Genomic DNA, 23,746 nt, shown 5'->3' with positions numbered 1-23,746 from the left:
CTGTCTACCCATCTGTTACATCTATTCAATTTATTTATGGAAGGCAACCCAATGCCAACATCAATGTCTCTAGCTAACCTTGCTATTATCCACAAAGAAGGTAGAGACCCGATGCAATGTGGGAGTTACCGCCCAATTTCCCCTCTTAAACAACGACCTTAAACTATATAGCAAAATCTTGGCAAATAGATTGAATCCGATTTTGCCTAGATTAATAAATACTGATCAAGTGGGGTTTGTCTCTGGAAGACAAGCCTCGGACAACACACGCAAGATAATAAATATAGTCGATAATGTCCACCTCACAGGCACCAAGGCGGTTCTGTTAAGCTTAGACGCAGAGAAGGCGTTTGATAGAATCGATTGGCTGTTTCTCGATAAAACCATGCAGAAATTTGGCTTTAAAGACTCATTCCTAGAGGGGATTAGAGCGCTCTACCGCAACCCCTCAGCGGTGGTCAAACTACCGAGCGGAACCGCAAATAAATTTGAAATAAAAAATGGCACAAGACAGGGATGTCCCTTGTCCCCCCTCCTCTTTGCCATGACAATCGAACCCCTAGCGTCCAAAATACAAGACAATATAAATATCCAGGGCACGCTAAATGGTGAAACAAATGATAAGATCTCACTATTCGCTGACGATATTATTCTAACATTTACACATCCCCAGACCTCCCTTCCCAAGCTCCATAAAGAACTGTTTGATTTCAGCAAGATATCAGGCTACAAAATTAACAATGATAAATCAGAGGCCCTAAACCTAACAGAGCCAGAGGGAAAGCTACTAAAAACGAATTTCAACTATAGATGGAGCTCCTCGTACATTAAATATTTGTAAGTAAATGTATCAAAGGACTACCATTCACTATATCAAAATAACTATCCAGCCCTCATCGAGAAAATTAAGAAGGATCTGGATAAGTGGGAAGGATACCAGATCTCATGGATTGGGAGAATGATCTCGGTTAAAATGAATATACTCCCCAGATTATTATATTTCTTCCAGACTCTTCCAATCCGTGTCCCTGGCTCTGTGCTGAAAAACATCCAAAACAGAATGTTTAATTTTATTTGGCAGGGCAAGAGACCCAGAGTCGCTAGATCAATACTTTTGTCATCGAGGATGAGGGGCGGCCTGGGAGTTCCAGATATCTCAAAATACTACCGAGCAGCCCAATTAAGACAGGCAGTAATGTGGAACACGGACCCGGACCAACATTGCTGGTTAAAAATTGAGTCCCAGTATTCTAGGACGCCTTCTCTGCCTGCTTGCCTTTGGTGTATGAACAGAGGAGATATGGTGACACACAAATTCGAGCTGGGTGCGATGAAACACATCTGAGACGTTTGGCTGAAAACCAAGAATAAATGTAAGCTCTCATCCACCGGGTCACATTGGGGTCACCCAATCTTCAACAATGCAAAGTTTCCCCCGGGCTGTGAATCCAGACAATTTGATCAATTTAAACTGAAGGGAATTAGAGCGGTCGCTGACCTACCGAGCAATGGAAGATTCCTGAGCTTTCATGATCTACGCTCCAAATTTGAAATAAGAGAACTAGATACATTTAAATATCTACAAATTCGGCACTTTGTACAAAAAAATGTCCCCAAAGCTAGAATTTCCCCCTCTCACATATTTCGAGAAGCTGTGTCAGGTCGACACACACCAAAAAGGTTTAATAACAAAAATATATGCGGAGATGGAGAGCTCAGCGAGCCCCCCGGCACGACTATATGCTCAAATGGGCTGCGGAATTGGATATAGTTATTGACAGAGGATTGGGAAGATATCTGGGGTTCGGCATCAGGAACTTCCATATGTACCACAACGAAGGAAAACATCTACAAGATTCTGTATCACTGGTATCTTACCCCAGTGAGACTAAAACAAATCTACCCTTTGGTCTCTGACCTATGTTGGAGGGGCTGTGGACAAAGAGGGGACATGGCCCATATCTGGTGGACATGTCCAGAAATTCAGAAATATTGGATCACAGTACAAGATCTAATAAAAGAGGTCACAGACCTCACAATACCCATTGATCCACTGACCTACCTACTGGGCAGGCCTATGGAGGAAATCGACTGCCCAGTATGGAAATTAATCTCCATTTTCACAGCGGCGAAATGCGCAGTAGCGTCTTCCTGGAAGAAGGTGGTACACCCCCACCAAATAGAATATAAAAAAAGGAATAAACGAAGTTATGCTTATGGAGAGGCTAACTGCCTTTCTTAAGCGATCGACAGAAAGCTTCTATAAAATCTGGGAGCCCTGGCTGACCCACAAATTACGGTCAAAACCCAACCAACTCCGATATACTTATTAAAAGATAATCCTGAATCTGGATGGAGGAGCTCTGGCAAACGGAGGTGGGGTGGTTTTTTCCTTCCCCTCCCCCCCCTTTTTCTAGCCTTCTTTTTGTATTAGGTTGTAACTGTATTGTTATGTCTGTAAACCCAACAAGGCCTAATAAAAATGTTTGGGAAAAAAGAGGCGTCTAAGAGGGGATATGATAACTATATACAAATATATTCAGGGACAGTACAAGGAGCTTTCAAAAGAACTATTCATCCCACGGGCAGTACAAAGGACTCGGGAGCATCCCTTAAGGTTGGAGAAAAGGAGATTTCACCAGCAACAAAGGAAAGGGTTCTTTACAGTAAGGGCAGTTACAATGTGGAATTCATTACCCATGGAGACTGTGATGGCAGATACAAAAGATTTGTTCAAAAAAAAGGTTGGACATCTTTTTAGAAAGGAAAGGTATACAGGGATATACCAAATAAGTAAAGAGAGTAGTCCAGGCACACGGTCTTATCACAAAGTAGAAAATTTAATCCAGCATATGCTGGATTAAATTTTCTACTTTGTGATAAAACCGTGTGCCTGGACTACTCTCTTTACCCTGATACCATTTGGGGACCTGGTAGGACGACCCTCCTTGTCTGTGGGCACCGGCAGGTGACATTTTAGTGCTTCACTGAGTGTGTGCCAGATCACCTCTTTCTATACCAAATAAGTATACATGGGAAGGATGTTGATCCAGGGATTAATCCGATTTCCAATTCTTGGAGTCAGGAAGGAATTTATTTTTCCCCTTATGAGATATCATTGGATGATATGTCACTGGGCTTTTTTGTTTGTCTTCCTCTGGATCAATAAGGAAGTATAGATATAGGATAACATATCTGTTGTCTAAATTTAGCATAGGTTGAACTTGATGGACGATGTCTTTTTTCAGCCTCATCTACTATGTAACTATATAATAGAAGCAGAAGAAGTGGAAGACTATGTCTACCTTGGCCGGCAAGTATCAATGGATGGGAATCTTTTGAATGAAATCAATAGGAGAATGAAGATGGGACGGAGGCATTTGGAAGAAACAAGACAATATTTCAAGGGAACTTTCCACTGCGCCTCAAGATGAAAGTGTATCCTGCCCGTGCTCACGTATGAATGTGAAACTTGGACCCTAAATGGGAAGATAATTCAGAAGCTTCAGACAACGCAAGGAAGTATGGAGAGATGCATGCTGGGGATTACCCAAAAGTCATATATTGAAGTACATGCACACCGCTAATAGGTGCTGGAGGGGGGTACTTATCTGCCGGTGCACTGTGTCCAGGGATAAAGGCAATTTTTGCCGAAACGTTGGACCCTTTGGTGGCACAGTAAATTGCACCTTCAGAAAGACCGTGTGCCTGCTTCCATTTCCTTGCCTATTACCCAAAAGAGACAGTTGAAACAATGAATAGATTTGAAACCAAACAAACGTCTGTGACATCATCACACGGGGAAAGAAATAAAAATGGCAGCGGCCTGGACATATCGCAAGAAGAAATGACCGTCGGTGGACAAAAATGGTACTCGACTGGAGACTGGATGAGATTATGTGTTGGAGCAACGTGGAGAATAGAGGCTGTACTTGGAAGATCATTGCAGAGACCTCGTGTACACGCACGCGTACGCACGCGCACGCACGCGTACACACACACACACACAATGTGAAAGGAAATACATACACAAACTCCAAGTCATTTTATTCATTTTCTGCATAAGTAATCCTGCACAGGCAATTTCTAACTCAAAATAAATAGGAATATTCATGTAAAACAGTTCAATTTCGGTGAACAATAAGTGCACCATGTACAAGTATTCAAGTACGCTGGGAGGGACGGAAAAACTTCCTGACGCCTCCCTACCCGTCAACTAAAGTCGCTCTCCGTGCAACCTGATGGTGCTCAGCGGAAGTGAAGGAGAACGATTTATAGACGGTATCTTTCGTTTTATTTTACAATCACTGGGGGGGGGGGGGGGGGGGTGAGAGGAGGAAAAGCAAATAAAAAACACGACGTTTCGAGTTGATAAAATGAAGACGCCAATTTTCTGTGCGGTGTATAACGCTTGGGATTCTCATGACCCTCCTCCACGGGGAGGAGGGGGAGGGGGGTTGAGAGAAGGCAGGTGGGTGGATTTTGGGGGATGAGGCGTTAGTAGTCGGTGTCGGAGCCCTCAGCGTTGTCGACGTTTCGGGACAGCATGTAATTGTCCATGTCTATGGATCTGCAGTTGTTGATTGCGTAACGCAGCCGTTCTGCCATCACTGGCTGCCCAGAGTACGGGGGCAGCCGCAATTGGAAGAAGCAAGTCTGTGAGGTAGGCAAACTGTCGTAAGGCTGTGGGGAGAAGAACAGAGAGGGTGAGGAGGGGGCAGTGTTGGGACATCGTTGTCAGGACATCGTTGCTTGTTAGTCTCGTTGGTGTCCTGCAGGGCTTACATTCTTTGGGCGTTACCACTTAACAGAATCAAAGGGTCAGTGACATCTGTGTCACTGCTGTAGGTCGATATACAGTGACGGGGACAGGAATAGAAGATGAATCTCATTGATTCTGTCACTATATGGTGACAGGGACACACAAAAGCACATACTGTATGGTCCCAACCATACAGTGTCATACTCAATAGGTATCTACATTACTGTGCTACCATACTGTTATAGGGACAGGACATGCAAGCTGGGCCAAAGATATCTTATATCTGACAGGTCCTAGATGTCTACCATCTCTGTCACTGGACATGTCTTATCTGCCACGTGTCTCTTTGTCACTCTATAGTGACAGGGACCGAACACACATATATATACCACTGCATCTGTCCCAATAGGTCACACGTGTCTTGCCCTGTCGCTAGATGTCCATACCGGGACACTAATCTCTCGGTGTGTGTCACCGTGATAGTCACCCAGGGAGTATGAAGGACACCCCTTACCCTATCAACCTTCATGATCTGGAAGCGCTGGGAGATGTCCGCGGTGTTGGCCGGCAGCCGGGACCTGCCCGAGACGAACCTCATAAACAGGACCCTCTCCTCGTTGGAAAACTCGTCCAGCGTCTGCCAGAACCACTGGACCAGCTGGTGCTGCTCGTCCACCTCCCGGTACCGGACCACCTTCTTCAGAACATCCACCGAGATCTCCGGCATCCCGCACACCATCTGCTCCAGCTGCTTGGCAGTGAGCAGGGAGAGCAGCGGTACCGGCACAATCCAGGACATGCCCTCCCGCACTGCAGCCACCTGGAGTCAGGAAGACCAGATGTTTACATACAGGAGTGAGTGTGTCGGTCTATTATTTTGTTTCCTGGGTGGGAAGGAGGGGGTCCCTGGAGCGGAACTGCGATTATTTCAGCTCCAGGTTCCAGAGATACATGCTGGGGAAGGTGCCGCCGGTACAGTCCCCTCCTGGGGAAACAAAATGGCGTTTAAAACTTCCGCATTACGCAGGCCAATAGGAAGCCGCAATGTCATCCGTTGCGGTTTCTTATTGGACCGGATGACGAGGGCATTTAAAACAACTGGCACATTCTCCGGTGAGCATCTCAAGAGCCAGGGGTCCCGGAGCTGAAATAAATGTGGTTCAGCTCCAGAGTCCCCTGCTTCCCACATGTATAATGAAAGGGGGAGGGGGCCTCAGAGGGAGAACTCCTTTAAAACATTATATAAATATAATTGCATATAACACGTGTGTGTGTGCGTGTGGATATACAATGGTGATTCGACTAAGCGCTGTTGTGTTGACCACAGGTTGATTGGTACCTCACCCTCCCATCTGCTTCTTCCCCCAATCGCCTCCTCACCCTCCCGTCTGCTTCCCCTCCTGCAGCCGGCTACTCATGCTCCCCCCGGCCGCCTCCTCACCCTCCCGTCTGCTTCCCCTCCTGCAGCCGGCTACTCATGATCCCCCCGGCCGCCTCCTCACCCTCCCGTCTGCTTCCCCTCCTGCAGCCGGCTACTCATGCTCCCCCCGGCCACCTCCTCGCCCTCCCATCTGCTTCTCCCACCCAGCCGCCTCCTCGCCCTCCCATTTGCTTCCCCCCCAGCCGCCTCCTCACCCTACCACTTGCTTCTCCCCCCAGCAGGCTCCTCACCCTCCCGTCTGCTTTCCCTCCTGCAGCCGGCTACTCATGCTCCCCCCGGCTGCCTCCACACCCTCCCATCTGCTTCCCCCCAGCTGCCTCCTCGCCCTCCCATCTGCTTCCCCCCCCAGGCGCCTCCACACCCTGCCATCTGCTTCCCCCCCCAGTCGCCTCCACACCCTCCCATCTGCTTCCCCCCCAGCCGCCTCCTCGCCCTCCCATCTGCTTCCCCCCCCAGCCGCCTCCTCGCCCTCCCATCTGCTTCCCCCCAGCCGCTTGCTTCTCCCCCCAGCAGGGTCCTCACCCTCCCGTCTGCTTTCCCTCCTGCAGCCGGCTACTCATGCTCCTCCCGGCCGCCTCCTCACCTCCTGTCTGCTTTCCCCCCCAGCCGCCTCCTCACCCTCCCATCCGCTTCTCCCCCAGCCACCTCCTCGTCCTCTCCTCTGCTCCCCCAGTTGCCTTCTCACCCTCCCGCCTCCTCCTCCGAGCCGGCTTCTCACGCTCCAATCTGCTTCCCCCTCCCCCCAGCTGGCTGCTCACACCTTCCGCTTGCTCCTCTCCCCAACCGGCTCCACACCCTCCCGTCTGCTTCCCCCCTAACCAACTCTTCACGCTCCAATCTGCTTCCTCCCCCCCCCCCCCCAGCTGGCTCCTCACCCTCCTGTCTGCTCCTCACCTCAGCTTCTCACCCTCCTGTCTGCTTTCCCTCCCAACCAGCTCCTCACACTCCCATCAGCTCCTCACCCTCCCGCCTCACCTGCCGATCCATCTCGTGCAGCCTGTAATCTATCGCCCTCTCCACGTACTCCTTCCGGTTGGAGAAGGTCAGCGGGATGCTGTTGCCCCCAGGGATAATGGGCACCATCTTTCCGTCAGCGCTCTGACCCACGAAGGAATCGAGAGGAATCATCTGACGGGCACAGGACACGGAAACGATAACGTGGGAGCAGCGAAAACACAAAAACCATCAACGTTTCAGGTGTCAAAATGATTTATATTTGTAACTTATTATTATTACTTTTACCAAATATATTATTACCGAGCCCTCCAATATATCTGTATACCCCGCACTGCACAGCCCTAATACCTCACAGAACTGACCCTTTAACCCATTAAACACGTCACGGTCATTAGGTCACTTTGGTCCTACGTAGGACTGACCCTTTAACCCATTAAACATGTCACTGTCATTAGTTCACTTTGGTCCTATGTAGGACTGACCCTTTAACCCGTCCCGGTAATTAGGTCACTTTGCTCCTACGTAGGACTGACCCTTAACCCCATTAAACCCGTCCCGGTCTGACGTTGAGCTCACACTGGACAGTACCTCGTAGAAGTTTTCCTCGGTGATGTCGCTGTCTTCAATGTGAAGAATGCTATTGAGCGTCTGCACGTAGAGCAGATCCACCTCCTCCAGGTCCTCCAGGCTGAGCGGGATACAGCACAGCTGCTTCCACACCAGGGGCGCCAGGTGCAGGTCCAGGGGCTTCTTGGTGCGGATGGCAACTCCCATCAGGATGCCCAGAAACTTGAACTGCATGATATGCTCGTCCCCCCCAGCCGAGGGGTTGAAGAGGAACCTGGGGGGGGAAGAGACACGAGTGGCCTCATCAGTGCATCACAGGCACAACTGGCTTCCCCTTAAACCGTACGTCCTCCTCTTGTTCCTTTATCTAAGAAAACAAGTGACGGCCGTCGCGGGTCCCTGTGTGTGACGCCATGTCCAGTGTCCTGCGTCTCTCTGCTGTCCGGCGGTCTCCTCCTGTGAGGTCATTTCTGGCTCTGCCGGTGACAGGGAGCGTTTGGTGACAGCAGGAGCTGACAGTTCTGTGACATCATACCAATGTATTGTCTGTCTTTATTTATATAGCGCCATTAATGTACATAGCGCTTCACAGTAGTAATACACGTGGTAATCAAATAAATAACAGATAATATAAATAACAGATCATGGGAATAAGTGCTTTAGACAAAAACGTAACATTAAGGAAGAGGAGTCCCTGCCCCGAGGAGCTTACAGTCTAATTGGTAAGTAGGGAGAATGTACAGAGACAGTAGGAGGGAGTACTGGTAAGTGCGTCTGCAGGGGGCCAAGCTTTATGTATCAGGTGTTCAGAATATCCACAGTGCTATTCATATGCTTCTTTAAGCAAGTGTGTCTTAAGTTGGGTCTTAAAGGTGGATAGAGAGGGTGCTAGTCGGGTATTGAGGGGAAGTGATGTCCGCACTTCCTGTACTATAAGTGACATCACAGTGACAGCACGGGGTCTTCCTGGTTTACTTCTTTCCAGTTGTATCTGGCCTCAAAGTGGTGAAAGGGCGAAACAGACATACCTATCCCTATTGTATCCCACTTCAGAGGCTGCATTTGGTGAAGGAATAAGAAGATCGACCACTCCAGTCTCCAGCTCCTGGTGAATAAAGGGGATTCAGAGACTTGTTTCTCCACCCATACCCCACCATCTCCTTATTACACATGTGACCTATTAACCCTGTCACTGCCATTAGTACACTGTGGCCCTAGGAGAGACTGACCCCTTAACCCTGTCACTGCCATTAGTACACTTGGCCCCTAGGGACTGATCCCTTAACCCTGTCACTGCCATTAGTACACTTTGCCCCTAGGGACTGATCCCTTAACCCTGTCACTGCCATTAGTACACTTTGCCCCTAGGAGGGACTGACCCCTTAACCCTGTCACTGCCATTAGTACACTTTGCCCCTAGGAGGGACTGACCCCTTAAAGTGACCACATCTCCCATTTGTATAGGACCCTGCAGCCAGCGTTGGGGCTGCTGATTGGAGACCTTACAGAATAAAGGGGAGACCTCCCGGACACGAAGAAGCTAGCGCCGATCCCGGCGCAGAACGTCTCACCTGGCACATTTCCGTGATTGTATCGTCAAACACCCCACCCGCATCGTCCGCCCCCTCGCCCACCAGCTTCACTTTCCATGCGCGGGACGGCAGGCGCAGGTCCGACGCGTTCAGCTTCACCACCTGCCGGGCGATCTGCACAAAGATGGGTTTGCACTTCCTGCCCCTGGGAGAGAGAAGGATAGCGGACAGAGTCGGGACCACGGGCCTGACGGTGGACCCCCCCCCCCCATGTTAATCACCAACATACTGACGCTGTTGTGTTTATCTGCCAAGTGGGACTACCCCTTTCCTGGTGCAGTGGGGGGTCAATCAATCGTCACCTGTATCCCACCCTGCCCTTATCAGAGAGTCAATAACAATAAGGGAGGGAGAGACATGGGGGGCATTGCCTGTGCAAACTCTTGTTGAACACACAGTGACTCCAGGTAAAAAGGGAACAGCAAGAGGAATCCAGACCCCTTAACCCTGTCACTGCCATTAGTACACTTTGCTCCTAGGAGAGACTGATCCCTTAACCCCATCACTGCCATTAGTACACTTTTGCTGTCCCTATAACTTGGCATTAGACACCGCAGGCAGATGAGTGATGTTTTGCCAACCTGGTTGAGATCCTCTTCACGGTGATTTGGGGTCCGTAGTTCTTGCCCTGCACCATGGTTTTCCCGATGGATCGGACCATCGGGAGGGTGTATACTCTGGGCGCCAGTAACGGCCGGAGCTGCCCCTGCACGATGCCCCACGTGCCAGCGTTGTAATGAGATGTACTGCTCTGGAAGAATGAATGTTCAGAATATTAATAATATGTCATTCGTCAGAATAATGCATTATACACGTTTCAGTTCTGGCTCCTTTATCTCCCGAGCACACGAGGCAGAAAGGAGGATGCATAGTTTGGAGTGTTGCTGCCATTGATGTGCCCCAGGCCTGCTTTCACGCTCTGGGTACTGCAGCAGGGTAAACCTTTAGCGTTTAGCACAAGGATGCCGCCTGAGTGCAGCCAAAGGTGCGGCGCTGGGTGACCTCTGACACTAGACCAGAGTTTCCCAACTTTATTTTACCCTGTGCTTCCCCTGCTAGAAAATATTACACCCAGAATCCCTAATAAATAAATCTTATTGCCGATTTATCAGACTAAATCACTAAGAAAGCTGTGTGACCGATCCCAGGCAGTATATAGTGTCCTGAGCTCATGGGGGAACACACACTTAATAATCCCCCAAACTGTGTGACCGATCCCAGGCAGTATATAGTGTCCTGAGCTCGTGGGGGAAACACGCTTAATAACCCCCCAAACTGTGTGACTGATCCCAGGCAGTATATAGTGTCCTGAGCGCGTGGGGGGAACACACGCTTAATAATCCCCCAAACTGTGTGACCAATCCCATGCAGTATATAGTGTCCTGAGTGCGTGGGGGGGACGCACACTTAATAATCCCCCAAACTGTGTGACCGATCCCATGCAGTATATAGTGTCCTGAGTGCGTGGGGGGGACGCACACTTAATAATCCCCCAAACTGTGTGACCAATCCCATGCAGTATATAGTGTCCTGAGTGCGTGGGGGGGACGCACACTTAATAATCCCCCAAACTGTGTGACCGATCCCAGGCAGTATATAGTGTCCTGAGCGCGTGGGGGGAACACACGCTTAATAATCCCCCAAACTGTGTGACCAATCCCATGCAGTATATAGTGTCCTGAGTGCGTGGGGGGGACGCACACTTAATAATCCCCCAAACTGTGTGACCGATCCCAGGCAGTATATAGTGTCCTGAGCGCGTGGGGGGAACACACGCTTAATAATCCCCCAAACTGTGTGACCGATCCCAGGCAGTATATAGTGTCCTGAGCTCATAGGGGAACACACGCTTAATAATCCCCCAAACTGTGTGACCGATCCCAGGCAGTATATAGTGTCCTGAGCGCGTGGGGGGAACACACGCTTAATAATCCCCCAAACTGTGTGACCGATCCCAGGCAGTATATAGTGTCCTGAGCTCATAGGGGAACACACGCTTAATAACCCCCCAAACTGTGTGACCAATCCCAGGCAGTATATAGTGTCCTGAGCACGTGGGGGGAACACACGCTTAATAATCCCCCAAACTGTGTGACCGATCCCAGGCAGTATATAGTGTCCTGAGCTCATGGGGGAACACACGCTTAATAATCCCCCAAACTGTGTGACCAATCCCAGGCAGTATATAGTGTCCTGAGCACGTGGGGGGAACACACGCTTAATAATCCCCCAAACTGTGTGACCAATCCCAGGCAGTATATAGTGTCCTGAGCTCGTGGGGGAACACACGCTTAATAATCCCCCAAACTGTGTGACCGATCCCAGGCAGTATATAGTGTCCTGAGCACGTGGGGGGAACACACGCTTAATAATCCCCCAAACTGTGTGCCCGATCCCAGGCAGTATATAGTGTCCTGAGCTCGTGGGGGAACACACGCTTAATAATCCCCCAAACTGTGTGACCGATCCCAGGCAGTATATAGTGTCCTGAGTGCGTGGGGGGGACGCACAATTAATAATCCCCCAAACTGTGTGACCGATCCCAGGCAGTATATAGTGTCCTGAGTGCGTGGCGGGAACACACGCTTACTAACCCCCCAAACTGTGTGACTGATCCCAGGCAGTATATAGTGTCCTGAGCTCGTGGGGGAACACACGCTTAATAATCCCCCAAACTGTGTGACTGACCACAGGCAGTATATAGTGTCCTGAGCTCGTGGGGGAACACACACTTAATAATTCCCCAAACTGTGACTGACCCCAGGCAGTATATAGTGTCCTGAGCGCGTGGGGGGGAACACACGCTTACTAACCCCCCAAACGGTGTGACCGATCCCAGGCAGTATATAGTGTCCTGAGCTCATGGGGGGAACACACGCTTACTAACCCCCCAAACTGTGTGACCGATCCCAGGCAGTATATAGTGTCCTGAGCTCGTGGGGGAACACACGCTTAATAATCCCCCAAACTGTGTGACCGATCCCAGGCAGTATATAGTGTCCTGAGCTCGTGGGGGAACACACGCTTAATAATCCCCCAAACTGTGTGACCGATCCCAGGCAGTATATAGTGTCCTGAGCTCGTGGGGGAACACACGCTTAATAATCCCCCAAACTGTGTGGCCGATCCCAGGCAGTATATAGTGTCCTGAGCGCGTGGGGGGAACACACGCTTAATAACCCCCCAAACTGTGTGACCAATCCCAGGCAGTATATAGTGTCCTGAGCGCGTGGCGGGAACACACGCTTACTAACCCCCCAAACTGTGTGACTGATCCCAGGCAGTATATAGTGTCCTGAGCTCGTGGGGGAACACACGCTTAATAATCCCCCAAACTGTGTGACTGACCACAGGCAGTATATAGTGTCCTGAGCTCGTGGGGGAACACACACTTAATAATTCCCCAAACTGTGTGACTGACCCCAGGCAGTATATAGTGTCCTGAGCGCGTGGGGGGGAACACACGCTTACTAACCCCCCAAACGGTGTGACCGATCCCAGGCAGTATATAGTGTCCTGAGCTCATGGGGGGAACACACGCTTACTAACCCCCCAAACTGTGTGACCGATCCCAGGCAGTATATAGTGTCCTGAGCTCGTGGGGGAACACACGCTTAATAATCCCCCAAACTGTGTGACCGATCCCAGGCAGTATATAGTGTCCTGAGCTCGTGGGGGAACACACGCTTACTAACCCCCCAAACTGTGTGACCGATCCCAGGCAGTATATAGTGTCCTGAGCTCGTGGGGGAACACACGCTTAATAATCCCCCAAACTGTGTGACCGATCCCAGGCAGTATATAGTGTCCTGAGCTCGTGGGGGAACACACGCTTAATAATCCCCCAAACTGTGTGACCGATCCCAGGCAGTATATAGTGTCCTGAGCTCGTGGGGGAACACACGCTTAATAATCCCCCAAACTGTGTGGCCGATCCCAGGCAGTATATAGTGTCCTGAGTGCGTGGGGGGAACACACGCTTAATAATCCCCCAAACTGTGTGACCGATCCCAGGCAGTATATAGTGTCCTGAGCGCGTGGGGGGAACACACGCTTAATAACCCCCCAAACTGTGTGACCGATCCCAGGCAGTATATAGTGTCCTGAGCTCGTGGGGGAACACACGCTTAATAATCCCCCAAACTGTGTGACCGATCCCAGGCAGTATATAATGTCCTGAGCACGTGGGGGGAACACACGCTTACTAACCCCCCAAACTGTGTGACCGATCCCAGGCAGTATATAGTGTCCTGAGCTCATGGGGGGAACACACGCTTACTAACCCCCCAAACTGTGTGACCGATCCCAGGCAGTATATAGTGTCCTGAGCTCGTGGGGGAACACACGCTTAATAATCCCCCAAACTGTGTGACCGATCCCAGGCAGTATATAGTGTCCTGAGCTCGTGGGGGAACACACGCTTAATAATCCCCCAAACTGTGTGGCCGATCCCAGGCAGTATATAGTGTCCTGAGTGCGTGGGGGGGACGCACACTTAATAATCCCCCAAACTGTGTGACCGATCCCAGGCAGTATATAGTGTCCTGAGCGCGTGGGGGGAACACACGCTTAATAACCCCCCAAACTGTGTGACCGATCCCAGGCAGTATATAGTGTCCTGAGCGCGTGGCGGGAACACACGCTTACTAACCCCCCAAACTGTGTGACTGATCCCAGGCAGTATATAGTGTCCTGAGCACGTGGGGGGAACACACGCTTAATAATCCCCCAAACTGTGTGCCCGATCCCAGGCAGTATACAGTGTCCTGAGCGCGTGGGGGGAAACACGCTTAATAATCCCCCAAACTGTGTGACCGACCCCAGGCAGTATACAGTGTCCTGAGCTCGTGGGGGAATACACGCTTAATAACCCCCCAAACTGTGTGACCGATCCCAGCCAGTATATAGTGTCCTGAGCGCGTGGGGGGAAACACGCTTAATAATCCCCCAAACTGTGTAACCGATCCCAGGCAGTATATAGTGTCCTGAGCTCGTGGGGGAACACACGCTTAATAACCCCCCAAACTGTGTGCCCGATCCCAGGCAGTATATAGTGTCCTGAGCTCGTGGGGGAACACACGCTTAATAACCCCCCAAACTGTGTGCCCGATCCCAGGCAGTATATAGTGTCCTGAGTACGTCGGGGAACACACGCTTAATAATTCTACAAACTGTGTGACTGACCCCAGGCAGTATATAGTGTCCTGAGTTCATGGGGGGAACACACGCTTAATAATCCCCCAAACTGTGTGACTGATCCCAGGCAGTATATAGTGTCCTGAGCTCGTGGGGGAACACACGCTTAATAATCCCCCAAACTGTGTGACTGATCCCAGGCAGTATATAGTGTCCTGAGCGCGTGGGGGGGAACACACGCTTAATAATCCCCCAAACTGTGTGACCGATCCCAGGCAGTATATAGTGTCCTGAGCGCGTGGGGGAACACACGCTTAATAATCCCCCAAACTGTGTGACTGACCCCAGGCAGTATATAGTGTCCTGAGCGCGTGGGGGAACACACGCTTACTAACCCCCCAAACTGTTTTTGGGGCTGCAGGTGGGGGTCACGTAGTGGACATTTAAGTGTAGAGGTCGCGGCTAAGCCCTAGACGATGGGCATGACACGGTGACCGAGGAGCGTTACCGATATGGATTCCGCTGGATGGGTCACAGACCCAGCACTCATGTATATGGGTCCCAGGTTCCCCTCGGATGGGCAGGCAGTGCACTCGGCCCTACAGTAGAGTTGGGAGTACCTGGTTATTAGGGCTGAGGTTCAGCAGTCTCCAGGACGAGTACATGAGGTCGGAGAAGTGGTAGAGAAGTCGCAGCCGGGTTCGGACTGTCCGTGCGCCAACTTCCTTCAGCGAGCTGTACTGAGGCGGGATCACGTCAGGGAGGCCCAACTGTAACGGGACTGCCACCCCTACAGAGATAAGCGGGTCAGACACTGCCACCCCTACAGAGATAAGCGGGTCAGACACTGCCACCCCTACAGAGATAAGCGGGTCAGACACTGCCACCCCTACAGAGACAAGCGGGTCAGACACTGCCACCCCTACAGAGATAAGCGGGTCAGACACTGCCACCCCTACAGAGATAAGCGGGTCAGACACTGCCACCCCTACAGAGACAAGCGGGTCAGACACTGCCACCCCTACAGAGATAAGCGGGCCAGACACTGCCACCCCTACAGAGATAAGCGGGTCAGACACTGCCACCCCTACAGAGATAAGCGGGTCAGACACTGCCACCCCTACAGAGATAAGCGGGTCAGACACTGCCAGCCCTACAGAGATAAGCGGGTCAGACACTGCCAGCCCTACAGAGATAAGCGGGTCAGACACTGCCACCCCTACAGAGACAAGCGGGTCAGACACTGCCACCCCTACAGAGATAAGCGGGTCAGACACTGCCAACCCTACAGAGATAAGCGGGTCAGACACTGCCACCCCTACAGAGATAAGCGGGTCAGACACTGCCACCCCTACAGAGATAAGCGGGTCAGACACTGCCACCCCTACAGAGATAAGCGGGTCAGACACTGCCACCCCTACAGAGATAAGCGGGTCAGACACTGCCACCCCTACAGAGATAAGCGGGTCAGACACTGCCACCCCTACAGAGATAAGCGGGTCAGACACTGCCACCCCTACAGAGATAAGCGGGTCAGACACTGCCACCCCTACAGAGATAAGCGGGTCAGACACTGCCACCCCTACAGAGATAAGCGGGTCAGACACTGCCACCCCTACAGAGATAAGCGGGTCAGACACTGCCACCCCTACAGAGATAAGCGGGTCAGACACTGCCACCCCTACAGAGATAAGCGGGTCAGACACTGCCACCCCTACAGAGATAAGCGGGTCAGACACTGCCACCCCTACAGAGATAAGCGGGTCAGACACTGCCACCCCTACAGAGATAAGCGGGTCAGACACTGCCACACCTACAGAGATAAGCGGGTCAGACACTGCCACCCCTACAGAGATAAGCGGGTCAGACACTGCCACCCCTACAGAGATAAGCGGGTCAGACACTGCCACCCCTACAGAGATAAGCGGGTCAGACACTGCCACCCCTACAGAGATAAGCGGGTCAGACACTGCCACCCCTACAGAGATAAGCGGGTCAGACACTGCCACCCCTACATAGATAAGCGGGTCAGACACTGGCACCCACGGGTATATATACACACACACACACACACACACACACACACACACGCAGTGTAGTTAGGAGTCAGGCACGGGTGTATATACACACACACACACACAATGTAGTTAGGAGGGAGTCAGGCAGTGCTATACACACACACACATACACGAATGTGTACACACACAGTGTAGTTAGGGGGAAGTCAGGTAGTGCTATACACACACACACACACATATATACACACACACACACACACACACATATATATACACACACACACACACAGATATTACTGACGTGTGGCGTGGCTGGACCTGCTGGCCCACGCGTGGATGCTGCATTACCTGGTGCTCTGGGTGGTACCGGAGGTGCAGTCCACGCTGCACTGTGGCATCGTCCGGCTGAGATCTGCCGGATGTTCCTCCCTTGCAGAGCTGTGGTCAGCGTGGGCTCCCGCACGTGGTTAGTGTGGCCCAGGCCGAGCTGCAAGGGGCGACATTCAGTAACCGGGTAACATCCCTGAGTCACGGGTGAGACAGGACGCAAGAGTCCCTCCCCACGTCACCGCGTCTGTGCATGTCGCCGCATCTGTATGTGTCGCCGCGTCTGTGCGTGTCGCCGCGTCTGTGCGTGTCGCCGCGTCTGTGCGCGTCGCCGCGTCTGTGAGTCCCTGTGTAACTGTAGGTCCCTTCTGTCCGTGTCACCCTGTGGTGGGAGGGGGGTCCCTTCTGTCCGTGTCACCCTGTGGTGGGAGGGGGGTCCCTTCTGTCCATGTCACCCTGTGGTGGGAGGGGGGTCCCTTCTGTCCATGTCACCCTGTGGTGGGAGGGGGGTTCCTTCTGTTAGTGTCACCCTGTGGTGGGAGGGGGGTCCCTTCTGTCCGTGTCACCCTGTGGTGGGAGGGGGGTACCTTCTGTCCATGTCACCCTGTGGTGGGAGGGGGGTACCTTCTGTCCGTGTCACCCTGTGGTGGGAGGGGGGTTCCTTCTGTTAGTGTCACCCTGTGGTGGGAGGGGGGTCCCTTCTGTCCATGTCACCCTGTGGTGGGAGGGGGGTCCCTTCTGTCCATGTCACCCTGTGGTGGGAGGGGGGTACCTTCTGTCCGTGTCACCCTGTGGTGGGAGGGGGGTTCCTTCTGTTAGTGTCACCCTGTGGTGGGAGGGGGGTCCCTTCTGTCCGTGTCACCCTGTGGTGGGAGGGGGGTCCCTTCTGTCCATGTCACCCTGTGGTGGGAGGGGGGTCCTTTCTGTCCATGTCACCCTGTGGTGGGAGGGGGGTTCCTTCTGTTAGTGTCACCCTGTGGTGGGAGGGGGGTCCCTTCTGTCCATGTCACCCTGTGGTGGGAGGGGGGTTCCTTCTGTTAGTGTCACCCTGTGGTGGGAGGGGGGTCCCTTCTGTCCGTGTAACCCTGTGGTGGGAGAGGGGTCCCTTCTGTCCGTGTCACCCTGTGGTGGGAGAGGGGGGTCCCTTCTGTCAGTGTCACCCCGTGGTGGTGGGAGGGGGGTCCCTTCTGTCCGTGTCACCCTATGGTGGGAGGGGGGTCCCTTCTGTCAGTGTCACCCCATGGTGGTGGGAGGGGGGTCCCTTCTGTCAGTGTCACCCCATGGTGGGGGGAGGGGGGTCCCCTAACTGAAGCCCATGTCCCCCCTCTCCCACCGGAGGGTGACACCGGTCAGGGCTCAGGACACTCACCTGTCCCTCCGAATTGCTGCCCCAAGAGTACACTTCTCCGGTCGATGACAGGGCCAAGGTGTGCTCGGCGCCCACCGCAATGTCCTCCATGAAGACCCCGAGGAGACCGGGTACAAGCTGCGGCCGATTGTGATTCCGAGCTCGGCCTTCCGGCAAACCGATTAGCCGGTCTGGGGAGAGGGGAGGGGAAGAGGAGACAAGGGAGAGAGAGATGGAGAAGGAGGGATGGGGGAGAGAGAGAAGGAGGGATGGGGGAGAGAGAGACAAGGAGGGGTGGTGGAGAGAGAGAAGGACGGATGGTGGAGAGAGAGAAGGAGGGGTGGTGGAGAGAGAGAGAGAAGGAGGGGTGGTGGAGAGAGAGAAGGAGGGATGGGGGAGATAGAGAAGGAGAAGGAGGGATGGTGGAGAGAGAGGAGGGATGGGGAGAGAGAGAAGGAGGGATGGGGGAGAGAGAGAAGGAGGGATGGGGGAGAGAGAGAAGGAGGGGTGGTGGAGAGAGAGAAGGAGGGATGGGGGAGAGAGAGGAGGGATGGGGGAGAGAGAGGAGGGATGGGGGAGAGAGAGAGAGAAGGAGGGATGGGGAGAGAGAGAGAAGGAGAGAGGGGGAGAGAGAGAAGGAGGGATGGGGAGAGAGAGAAGGAGGGATGGGGAGAGAGAGAAGGAGGGATGGGGGGGGGAGAGAGAAGGAGGGATGGGGGGAGAGAGAGAGGAGGGATCGGGGGAGAAAGGAGGGATGGTGGAGAGAGAAGGAGGGATGGTGGAGAGAGAGGAGGGATGGGGGAGAGAAGGAGGGATGGGGAGAGGATGGATGGGGGAGAGAGAGAAGGAGGGATGGAGGAGAGAGAGAAGGAGGGATGGGGGGGGGAGAGAGAGAAGGAGGGATGGGGAGAGAGGAGGGATGGGGGAGAGAGAAGGAGGGATGGGGGAGAGAGAAGGAGGGATGGTGGAGAGAGAGAAGGAGGGATGGTGGAGAGAGAGAAGGAGGGATGGGGAGAGAGAGAAGGAGGGATGGGGGAGAGAGAAGGAGGGATGGGGGAGAGAGAGAAGGAGGGATGGGGGAGAGAGAGAAGGAGGGATGGGGAGAGAGAGAAGGAGGGGTGGGGGAGAGAGAAGGAGGGATGGGGGGAGAGAGAAGGAGGGGTGGGGGAGAGAGAAGGAGGGATGGGGGGAGAGAGAAGGAGGGATGGTGGAGAGAGAGAGAAGGAGGGATGGTGGAGAGAGAGAAGGAGGGATGGGGGAGAGAGAGAAGGAGGGATGGGGAGAGAGAGGAGGGATGGGGGAGAGAGAGAAGGAGGGATGGGGCAGAGAGAGGAGGGATTGGGAGAGAGAGAAGGAGGGATGGGGAGAGAGTGAAGGAGGGATGGGGAGAGAGAGAAGGAGGGATGGGGGAGAGAGAGGAGGGATGGGGGAGAGAGAGGAGGAATGGGGGAGAGAGAGAAGGAGGGATGGGGAGAGAGAGAAGGAGGGATGGGGGAGAGAGAAGGAGGGATGGGGGAGAGAGAAGGAGGGATGGGGGAGAGAGAGAGGATGGATGGGGGGGAGAGAGAGAAGGAGGGATGGGGAGAGAGAGAAGGAGGGGTGGGGGAGAGGGAAGGAGGGATGGGGGGAGAGAGAAGGAGGGATGGTGGAGAGAGAGAGAAGGAGGGATGGTGGAGAGAGAGAAGGAGGGATGGTGGAGAGAGAGAAGGAGGGATGGGGAGAGAGAGGAGGGATGGGGGAGAGAGGAGGGATGGGGGAGAGAGAGGAGGGATTGGGAGAGAGAAGGAGGGATGGGGGGGGGAGAGAGAAGGAGGGATGGGGGGGGGAGAGAGAAGGAGGGATGGGGGGAGAGAGAGAGGAGGGATCGGGGAGAAAGGAGGGATGGTGGAGAGAGAAGGAGGGATGGTGGAGAGAGAGAAGGAGGGATGGGGGAGAGAAGGAGGGATGGGGAGAGGGTGGATGGGGGAGAAGAAAAGGAGGGATGGAGGAGAGAGAGGAGGGATGGGGGAGAGAGAGAAGGAGGGATGGGGAGAGAGAAGGAGGGATGGGGAGAGAGAAGGAGGGATGGGGGAGAGAGAAGGAGGGATGGGGGGAGAGAGAAGGAGGGATGGTGGAGAGAGAGAAGGAGGGATGGTGGAGAGAGAGAAGGAGGGATGGGGAGAGAGAGAAGGAGGGATGGGGGAGAGAGGAGGAGGGATGGGGGAGAGAGAGAGGATGGATGGGGGGGAGAGAGAAGGAGGGATGGGGAGAGAGAGAAGGAGGGGTGGGGGAGAGAGAAGGAGGGATGGGGGGAGAGAGAAGGAGGGATGGTGTAGAGAGAGAGAAGGAGGGATGGTGGAGAGAGAGAAGGAGGGATGGGGAGAGAGAGAAGGAGGGATGGGGGAGAGAGGAGGGATGGGGGAGAGAGAGAGGATGGATGGGGGGGAGAGAGAGAAGGAGGGATGGGGAGAGAGAGAAGGAGGGGTGGGGGAGAGAGAAGGAGGGATGGGGGGAGAGAGAAGGAGGGATGGTGTAGAGAGAGAGAAGGAGGGATGGTGGAGAGAGAGAAGGAGGGATGGGGAGAGAGAGAAGGAGGGATGGGGAAAGAGAGGAGGGATGGGGAGAGAGAGAAGGAGGGATGGGGCAGAGAGAGAAGGAGGGATGGGGCAGAGAGAGGAGGGATTGGGAGAGAGAGAAGGAGGGATGGGGGAGAGAGTGAAGGAGGGATGGGGAGAGAGAGAAGGAGGGATGGGGGAGAGAGAGGAGGAATGGGGGAGAGAGAGAATGAGGGATGGGGAGAGAGAGAAGGAGGGATGGGGGAGAGAGAAGGAGGGATGGGGGAGAGAGAGAGGATGGATGGGGGGGATAGAGAGAAGGAGGGATGGGGAGAGAGAGAAGGAGGGTGGGGGAGAGGGAAGGAGGGATGGGGGAAGAGAGAAGGAGGGATGGTGGAGAGAGAGAGAAGGAGGGATGGTGGAGAGAGAGAGAAGGAGGGATGGCGGAGAGAGAGAAGGAGGGATGGGGAGAGAGAGAAGGAGGGATGGGGGAGAGAGAGGAGGGATGGGAGAGAGAGAGAGGATGGATGGGGGGGAGAGAGAGAAGGAGGGATGGGGAGAGAGAGAAGGAGGGGTGGGGGAGAGAGAAGGAGGGATGGGGGGAGAGAGAAGGAGGGATGGTGTAGAGAGAGAGAAGGAGGGATGGTGGAGAGAGAGAAGGAGGGATGGGGAGAGAGAGAAGGAGGGATGGGGGAGAGAGGAGGAGGGATGGGGGAGAGAGAGAGGATGGATGGGGGGGAGAGAGAAGGAGGGATGGGGAGAGAGAGAAGGAGGGGTGGGGGAGAGAGAAGGAGGGATGGGGGGAGAGAGAAGGAGGGATGGTGTAGAGAGAGAGAAGGAGGGATGGTGGAGAGAGAGAAGGAGGGATGGGGGAGAGAGAGAAGGAGGGATGGGGAAAGAGAGGAGGGATGGGGAGAGAGAGAAGGAGGGATGGGGCAAAGAGAGAAGGAGGGATGGGGCAGAGAGAGGAGGGATTGGGAGAGAGAGAAGGAGGGATGGGGGAGAGAGTGAAGGAGGGATGGGGAGAGAGAGAAGGAGGGATGGGGAGAGAGAGAAGGGGGGATGGGGAGAGAGAAGGAGGGATGGGGAGAGAGAGAAGGAGGGATGGGGGTGAGAGAGAAGGAGGGATGGGGGAGAGAGAGAAGGAGGGATGGGGGAGAGAGAGAAGGAGGGATGGAGGAGAGAGAGAAGGAGGGATGAGAGAGAGAGAGAAGGAGGGATGGGGGAGAGAGAGAAGGAGGGATGGGGGAGAGAGAGAAGGAGGGATGGGGGAGAGAGAGAAGGAGGGATGGGGGAGAGAGAGGAGGGATGGGGGACAGAGAAGGAGGGATGGGGAGAGAGAGAAGGAGGGATAGGGGAGAGAGAGAAGGAGGGATGGGGGAGAGAGAGGAGGGATGGGGGAGAGAGAAGGAGGGATGGGGAGAGAGAGAAGGAGGGATAGGGGAGAGAGAGAAGGAGGGATAGGGGAGAGAGAGAAGGAGGGATAGGGGAGAGAGAGAAGGAGGGATAGGGGAGAGAGAGAAGGAGGGATGGGGGAGAGAGAGAAGGAGGGATGGGGGGGAGAGAGAGGAGGGATGGGGGAGAGAGATAAGTCTAATGAGGCTGCGTGAGTCATTATGGCCGGGTTAGGGGCAGAACTGAAATCGAAATCCACGACCCTGAGCTTCTGAAGCTCATACCAAGTAACTGTAAGTACAGTATGAAGCGTTACCTTGGCCGAACGTGTACACGTGTCCATCTTTAGTTAGTGCCACGGAGAACTGTGTCCCGCAGGCCACCTTCTTAATGCCGATTCCACACAGCACGTCCACTTTCTGGGGAGAGAAGCATAGTGAGGCAGCAGAGCAATGCGCCCCCCCCCCCCCACAGACAGCCATTATCTCAGACTAGAATCACTCAGCAGCAAAGGATTCTGGGAGTTGTCGATCTGGTCCCTAGACCCTGCACTATTGCTAGAGACCATATTCTGGGCGCGTGTTGTGTTATCTTATTACAGGGGTGCGCAAACATCTTCAGCTGCGCACTCCCCCGGTCCCCCACTCCCCGGCAGCCGAAGCGTTCGCGCCCCCTCTCCAAGGATGTCACGTGACCCCGCTGCGTCATTTGACGCGCGTCTGCCATGAAGACCCGGCAGAGAGCAGGTAAGGGAGTTACAGAGGCCTCATCCGACGTTTAATTTAAATGCCGTGGGGAAGAGTGCGGGGCCCCTGTAACTGCCGAAACCCCCCCAGTTTGCGCACCGCTGTCTTAATAGACAAGAGTGTTCTTCACAGAGAAAAAAGACAAAAAAAAGCACAAAACGCAAATGGTGAAGTATATCAATATTGTAAATTCAGTGATAAGGAGGTAAGTATTCTGCGTACATCATATATGTAAAACATAAGCATTCACGTGTAATACACGAGGTTACCGCACACTCGTCAGCAGCAGTGATGGTTCCAGAGAAGTATCCCGACGGATCCTTTCCTGCTGTTATTGCGACATCATCTGTCTTCCACACGATGCTATCTGGCAGCCAGCGTCTGAGGCACCTCACAGGTCTGTGTCGCAAGCCGCACTGTAGCGTCCTTTCTGTGCTGGGTTGTGTCCTCGTAGCAAGAGATAGTCTCTGTGGTAAGGCGAAAGAACGTCTCTGTAGCCTGTCACACACGCCCGTGTGGTTGTGGGCTCACTGTGAGAGTCAGATCCCTGAAGAAGAAGCGTTACAGCTTCGAAACGCGTTGGATTGATTATTGCCCATCATACCTTTTTAATCAGAGTATTTGTACTGTATGCGGTTGCGTTTCTAAGTGCTTAGTGCGCATAGTGACTTTTCCCTGCAAGGCGGCGGCGTTCTCTTCCGCCCTGGTACACTCTGCTCTGCCTCCTGCCCGACGAGTGACGTCATTGAGGCGCGCGAGCCACGAGGCGGGACATCACAGCTGTTAGCCGGCTGGACTCTCACAGTGAGCCCACAACCACACGGGCGTGTGTGACAGGCTACAGAGACGTTCTTTCGCCTTACCACAGAGACTATCTCTTGCTACGAGGACACAACCCAGCACAGAAAGGACGCTACAGTGCG

The 23,746-nt window shown here is 53.5% G+C and overlaps 1 protein-coding gene across 1 annotated transcript in view; it reads right to left on the bottom strand.

Moving 5' to 3' along the window:
- Window positions 1-4,030: 4,030 nt before the first annotated feature.
- The window catches only part of HERC1 (HECT and RLD domain containing E3 ubiquitin protein ligase family member 1), a 248,039-nt gene continuing 228,323 nt past the window's right edge, over window positions 4,031-23,746 (bottom strand). The window contains 11 exon segments of the mRNA XM_075576093.1: window positions 4,031-4,683; window positions 5,277-5,582; window positions 7,179-7,331; window positions 7,749-8,001; window positions 8,756-8,832; window positions 9,299-9,464; window positions 9,901-10,070; window positions 15,076-15,245; window positions 16,822-16,960; window positions 18,170-18,339; window positions 22,394-22,496. Of these exon segments, the coding sequence (XP_075432208.1) occupies window positions 4,498-4,683; window positions 5,277-5,582; window positions 7,179-7,331; window positions 7,749-8,001; window positions 8,756-8,832; window positions 9,299-9,464; window positions 9,901-10,070; window positions 15,076-15,245; window positions 16,822-16,960; window positions 18,170-18,339; window positions 22,394-22,496 (1,893 nt within the window). The 3' untranslated portion in view covers window positions 4,031-4,497.

The sequence above is a fragment of the Ascaphus truei genome, chromosome 18 (assembly GCF_040206685.1).
Source record: "Ascaphus truei isolate aAscTru1 chromosome 18, aAscTru1.hap1, whole genome shotgun sequence".
Lineage (NCBI taxonomy): Eukaryota > Metazoa > Chordata > Amphibia > Anura > Ascaphidae > Ascaphus > Ascaphus truei.
This window is presented reverse-complemented; position numbering and strand designations above follow the sequence as displayed.